The sequence below is a fragment of the Oryzias melastigma genome, linkage group LG8, assembly GCF_002922805.2.
Source record: "Oryzias melastigma strain HK-1 linkage group LG8, ASM292280v2, whole genome shotgun sequence".
Lineage (NCBI taxonomy): Eukaryota > Metazoa > Chordata > Actinopteri > Beloniformes > Adrianichthyidae > Oryzias > Oryzias melastigma.
The window spans coordinates 13,751,787-13,758,530 of NC_050519.1; the positions used below are offsets into that span (position 1 = coordinate 13,751,787).

General features: G+C 35.5%; 2 protein-coding genes across 7 annotated transcripts in view; one reads left to right on the plus strand and one right to left on the minus strand.

Moving 5' to 3' along the window:
• Positions 1 to 6: 6 nt before the first annotated feature.
• LOC112146295 (GTPase IMAP family member 4) lies at positions 7 to 3,445 on the plus strand. Its single transcript, XM_024272052.2, has 4 exons — positions 7 to 77; positions 161 to 294; positions 370 to 1,048; positions 1,123 to 3,445. Exons 1-4 carry the CDS (start codon positions 26 to 28, stop codon positions 1,398 to 1,400), a joined length of 1,143 nt encoding a protein of 380 aa, XP_024127820.1. The 5' UTR covers positions 7 to 25; the 3' UTR covers positions 1,401 to 3,445.
• A 700-nt stretch (positions 3,446 to 4,145) lies between these two features.
• Positions 4,146 to 6,744, minus strand: part of rfx1a (regulatory factor X, 1a (influences HLA class II expression)) — a 13,852-nt gene continuing 11,253 nt past the window's right edge. For all 6 annotated transcript variants that reach the window (XM_036213300.1, XM_036213299.1, XM_036213298.1 and 3 more), the window contains one exon: positions 4,146 to 5,923. The gene's annotated coding sequence lies outside the window, so the exon portion shown is untranslated. The remainder of the gene's footprint in view (positions 5,924 to 6,744) is intronic.

Here is a 6,744-nt window from a genome sequence, read left to right on the forward strand (position 1 = left end):
GGATGCAGACAAAAGAGCCAAAAAGATGAAGAAGATCATTGAAAGACAGTCAAGAGTACTGAAAGAAATCTTTAAAGGTGAAGTAAAAGCATGAGTCTTCATTGATACATTTAAAGAATATTTAAAGTTTGTGATTAAATGTATTTTCTGTTTCTTACAGAGGAGAGACAGTCACTTAGTGAGATCAGAGTTGTTCTGTTGGGTCAGAAAGGATCAGCAAAAAGTACTGCAGGAAATCGGATTCTGTTCATGGAAAAATTTGAAGAATCATTAGATACAGCTTGTATCAAGAAGGTATTCAACAGTTTGACAATTACAGATTTAACAAATCCAAAGTTGTTCAAATGTTAATTGTATTTGTCTGTGCAGGACAATGAAGATCAAAAACCCAGAGTTTCTGTGAAACATCGAGGAGATTTTGATGGAGTTAAGGTCTCAGTTGTTGAGGCTCCAGGCTGGTACAAAGACACAAAAGCTCCTGACTGGCTCAAACATGAAGTTCATCGTAGTGTTTCCATGTGTGATCCGGGGCCTCACGCTTTTCTCCTGGTTGTTCCTGTTCATAAATCATTCACTGAAAAAGATCTCAGAGAATTTGTTGAGCTCCTGAAGCCCTTCACTGAGAAAGTGTGGGCACACTGCATGGTTCTGTTCACACGGGGAGACTGGCTCGGTAAACACTCAATAGAGGATCACATTGTCAGAGAAGGAAAAGCTCTTCAGGAGTTGTTGGCAAAATGTGATAAAAGGTATCATGTATTTGGTTTGGAAGATTTCGGTAACCGTGCACCAGTTAAAGCGCTGCTGCGAAAAGTCATTGACATCTCAACACGAACCAGGGGATGTTTCTCACTGAAAGAAGAACAAAACATGCTAAGTTTTTTACCCTGGCTAACAAAACAGTCAACGCTGACAGAGAAGGAGTGGAAGAGAAGAGAACAGATGCTGATTGACAGAGTGATGAGAGCATTAGCGAATGAACCAGATGAAACAGGAATACCATCTGTTGAAGTGGCAAGAAGTATGGATGAATTTTTTATTCCGAACAGTAAGTCTGATTTTTCAAAAATAGATAATTTGAGAATTATTTCTGTATTTTTTGACAACATTTATATTTTTCAGTGAGTGGAGATGCTACATCTGAATATGGGAGCATCTCAGGACTTCAAAGAGCACACAGAAATGTTTCTGATTGGCTGAGACAACCTGTCAGAAATTCTGATGTTACCTCTGGGATCGGCACTTCTTCAGCAGTAAGTCATGTGGAGGAGTTTCATGAAAATCTTTCATTCGATCATGAACCGCGGAACATCAGTCCACTTCTTGAAAAGAAAGAAATCACAACAAATCAAAGAGACCGTCGAAACTCAGTAAATATTCAGCGCAGATACTCATTTTAGACCACACACACAGAACTGAAACTAAAATATAGAATATAAACATAACAGGGATGTTGATTTCTTAGATTAATTTGTTAAAGTTAATAAGATTTACTTTTTAATACTGATCATTAGTTTTAAGTTTGTTTAAATAGCTAAAGATATTGTTGTTCATTGTTAGTAATTGCAGATGTTTGTTTACCTTTTTTATTGGTTTTCATTTGGTCATTCTTTTGTCATTTTGTAACCATATATTTTAGTGGTAATTTGGTATTTAAATTAAAAGGGACAGAGGTCTACCTAAACGAGCATCTGACAAAGATACAAGCTGAAATTACTTGGAAAAGCCAGATCTATAAGGAGCAAAAAATCATTCAAGCGACCTAGACTAGAAACGGAAAAGTATTACTAAGGTTAAAGCTAAAGTGATTCGGGTATAGAAACATGAAAGACTTGGACCAATATAAATTCTAATGAACAATAGCAAGAACTCTGATAAGTTGCTCCTTTTGGTTTTGTTTTATTTGTGTATCTTCTCTTATGAGAACCTTTGCTGCATTTGCTGCTTGCTATATTAGCTGTGGTTAGTTGTTAAATGACAGATTCATTTGATACTCAGAGATTTTCAAGAGTTAGTAGTTTATGATTTTGACCGCGATATGGATCCAGAGCTCCATGCTTTTAATCTTATAAAAGACTCTTGTAAATAATATTACACAGATGAACAAATCCATGATGCTAATGAACAAGCTAAGATATTTTCATTAATTAATTTTAACTCTAGAAGTTTATGTAGGAAATTTGCTAAAATCATTGATTATTTGGATACATGTTATCCATTTTTGAGTCTCTCCTTTAAAACAGGTGTTTTCTCAGAATGTATGTGTAACTAGGAGGCTAAGGGATTGGGATCAAAGGGAGTAACCGCTCAGAATTGTATCAGTGGCAAATACAATACTTCACACAGAGCCGGGCACGTGCACAGATAGGGCTTTAATAGACCAGTATCACCACTTTCACAATTCTCTAAAATATTAGAAAAGCTGTTTGTTCACAGAATAAATTCTTTCATTGAATAAAAAGCTATTGAATGACTGTCAATATGGTTTTCAGAGAAATTGTATTGTTTTACTTCACTTATTGTGTTAAGAGTATGGGGTAATACAAATACATACAAAAATAATGTAACACCATTACATTTGCAGGGAAAAAATGTTATTTGAAAAAATAATGAACTTAGATACAGAGAACATACAAAAGCTGAAATTAAGTCAAGATTGCTGAAATTTAAGGATTTAGCAAAACAGCAAACTTTAGGGATGCTTAAAGTTAAAAATAGAGAGATGCCAGAGAGTCTGCAAAAGGTATTTGTTTTCACCTTAGAAGATGAAAGTCACAGAAGGAAATTGATTTCAGAATATTTTGATTATTATTCTTTAATGCTTCCAGTATGTTATTTTATGAGCTTTTCCAAACACTGCATATATTCAGAGGAGACACTGATTTTACACACAGACACAGAAGAGAAACCGGAATACAGAACAGAGGAAACTTAAGAATAATGGGGATGTTAGTTTCTTAGATTCATTTGTTAAAGTTAATACAGATTTACATTTTTAGATTGAGATTGTTAAATAGAGACATCTTTTTGTTCATTGTCCTTAACAATACATTTAATTTTTTTTATGTTTCATTTGTTAATGCATTTTCAACTTATTTTTAATTGTTTATAAGTTGCATATTGAGTGGTAACTTTCTATTAAATAATATTCTTCATGTTTCTTAACAATTTTTTATTTTCAAACCAATTTTGTTCTGCCTCGTGCATGCCTGTACAATCCTGATGGTAATCTATACAATGAAGTATCAGAATTGTTTGCGTAGTATTCTCTAATGTTTCGTGTATCTTTGAAACAGATGCTTTTGTTGATAGCAGATAATCGTAATACTCTTGTGCAACACTAGGGGTCATTGTAATCTATTAAGCTGAAGACTGAAGGACAAAAAATGTAAATATTCATTTTGCCTAAAATATATTAAAATGATTCTAAAGCTCTGACTTCTTATGCATTATTCATTCAGATGATTAATTGATCCAAACAGAACAGAAGAAATCTAAAAGTTTCAGCTTGTAGCGAAAACAATCTGTCTTTTAGTTTGACACGAAGCTGAAGGTGTTTTTTTCTCCTTTGTACAGAAGTCCTGTGTTTTCAGCTACAGAAGTTAAAATAGCACAAGCATCATTTTACAAGAGTCATTACATAATTCTATTGACTTTGAGATGTTAATTATCTGCTATTTGTTACTTTTACGTGTCTTAAATTAAACATTCATGATGATATTCTAAAAAATGAGCTGTTCTGACTCTGAAATAGTCATTTTACTGTAAATAAAATGAAACAAAACACCCTTTGTGTGATCATAAATTGATCTAAAAGTTTGTTTTTAAGATACAATGGTGAATTGATCAATTCAGTATTCATTGACTTTTGAATGAGTCTTTGAAAGGGTTTTTTGAATTAAAAATAATAGGTTTATTTTTCAATTTGCCATCAATTTCTTGTAACATAAATCACACATTATCCAAACCCTGCTGTAAAAAGTGTTAAAGACCAATGTGAATTTTAGCAGTTTTTATGATTTCATTGCAGTAAAACTCTCCTCCCTTTTAAGACATTCTGGTTTGAGGATTTAACTAGAAATATATTCCTGGATTTCAGCTGCAGAGTCACTACTTTATCTACTAAAAAAGACAAACAAGTTATGTTGTTTTTTCCATGTTGTTTAATTTGTCTCTTTAAAATTAAAAACATCTGAATTTCATTCTACCACCTCCAAAGGCACAGTCATACTTATAGCAGACCAAATTCATCAAACACTGCCACTGAACATCTTAGTTTTTCTCAGTGTGTTGTGTACAGAGTAACAATGCACTATAAAAATGACTAAACATTTTTACTGGGTAAACCGTTCTGCTGATCATGAAGAACTGAGGGACTCGGTAGAAAGGATGGAGTGCTGGTTTGAAGCTTGTTGATGAGACTTGTTGAAAACATGCCGTCACTCAAAGAAATAGAGAATTAAAGAAAATGTTTTGACAAAAAAATATGATGTGAAACCAAAAAAAAGGACAACGATGCACAGAGGATGAGTGGTGGAGGAGGACTGCATCCGTCAGATCAACCAGATCCTTTGATCTGCACTGCATCTGCGTCTGCATGTAATCTGACACCTCCATCTACACATTAAGCTGTAAAGCTTCAAAGAAAACAGAAACATATCTGTGATTACTGTGGCTTTTGAAGACAAAAAGTCAGCATGTGCAAAGAGGCAGGGGTCTACATCTGTATGTGATCTAAATCATTGGTTTGGAAACCTGAACAGACAGTCACAAACCAGTAAAGCACACGAAGGATTTCCCACAATGTGTGACAACACAGCACCATACACTGCACAAGAGGCTCACTTAGTGACAAATAAAAACCAACGTTGTGAATAAATACACAGTAAAAAGTATCGATTAAACTAACTCAGGCACAGTCCTCCTTAAAACATTAAAACAGAATTTAAAAGACAAGCAGTCGGGGATCAAAGAAAGAAGGTTTGGCAAAAATATTGGAAATCTATATTAAAATAAGGCAAAAAAAACAGGATTTCAAAAGGAAAACGAGGCCACAGAAGAATGCACTAGGACAGGGTTGAAGCACTTTGAACATACATGACACACGGAAGCACCCCACCCCTTTGAGAGACCACATTTCAGTAAAAATGGTGAGGATGTTTGCAGCAACTAACAAGAGTCCCTGGTCAACAGCTTTAGCTTCCTCTTTAGTTTGTGTTTAGCAGCTGTGACAGGCACTCCAAGAGCAGGAGACTGGTTTGTTGTCCTTTACAGGCAAATACAGTCAAAGACTTCCCAAACCCAAATGGTTAAAATACAGGAAAATATCTACAGTTACACGTGGCAAACCCCACAATCATACAACATTCAGACAAGCATGGAAAAGTGTTCAATGGGAGTACTGACAGTGTAGCGAGGTGGTCACAGTGCTCAAACAAGGAGTCACTCAAAATACCAAACGATGGGGCGTCTTTTACAAATCGCTCCTTTTGTTTTTTCACTCCACATCAAACAAATTCAATAAATTAAAGAAACCTCCACTTAAAGCCTACTTTCTCCAGAGACGTCACCGTTTACACACAGTTTGCACAATTTGAAAGACCACTTTGACATGGCAGTGACGGGTTTGTGGTGTTCTTGGGGAAACAAATATTTGATGAGAGCCAGAGAATGTGTCCCATTTGGTTCTGGAGGTTCTCTTTGCAGTGACATACTCTGGTTGTGAAGCTTTTAGGGAAACGTTACCCCCAAAAAGAATCAATGGTCTCTTCCCCCCCAGGCAGCAGCAAACAAACATGGTTTGAGCGAGTGTACTGAAACAAATGACACAACCAAAACTATATGCTACACGTGTTTACAGACACTGATGAGATCTATCATATAACCAACGTATAAATTAGTGTTTCTTTGTACATCTGTATGGCATCAATCTCTTTTTGTTTCTTTTTTTTTTTCCTTTTTTTTTTTAACTTGTCCTGTCCAACAGCTAAGCAAGCAGATATGTGCAGCCTCTATTGTTGGACAGATTTTAATGTACACTATAATGTATTTTATACTAAACTTTATTTACATTGATATGTTGTACCTTTTTTCCTTTTTTGTTGGACCAGATGGAAACAAGGAAGAAAGAGGTTGGGGGATGTTAGGGAAAAAAGAAGATGGTAACAGAGGGAGGGAACATAAAACAATCAGGTTTAAATAGCAATCTGGAATGTGCGGTGTATAAAGATGACACGGGAATCGGTCCGCCATCGTTAGCAACAACTTTATTTCTGTAACTTCAGACTCCCAGCACTCTGTGCTACAGCAAAGCATCATGGGACAAGTCCTCTTACTACACCTCCTCCTTTTAGCTTGAGTCATACTTTCTTTTAAGTAAACACATGAAAACACTCTTAAACTTCAAGTATTTCTCTTTAACCCCAAAATGCCGTTTTCTTTTAAAATAACAGAACTTATACTGAACCTTTTTGTTCTTTTACATCAACACCTACAACTTATATTCAGAATTGCACTCATGCATTGTAGTCTGTTAAGTCCTTTTCACAGATCCAATCTATCAGGAAGTTTAACCAATCAGCCCAACCTTGTAACAGTCTTGGTGGGTCGAAGATGACTTCTGTTTCTCCTTAAAGTACCTCTGTCAGTCTCTACCAGATAAGATCTGGGGTACTTGCAGGTCTGATGACTGCGCCGGTAGTTCCTTCAGTAGTGATCCAAACCTTCTGTCCAGATGTGAGTTGT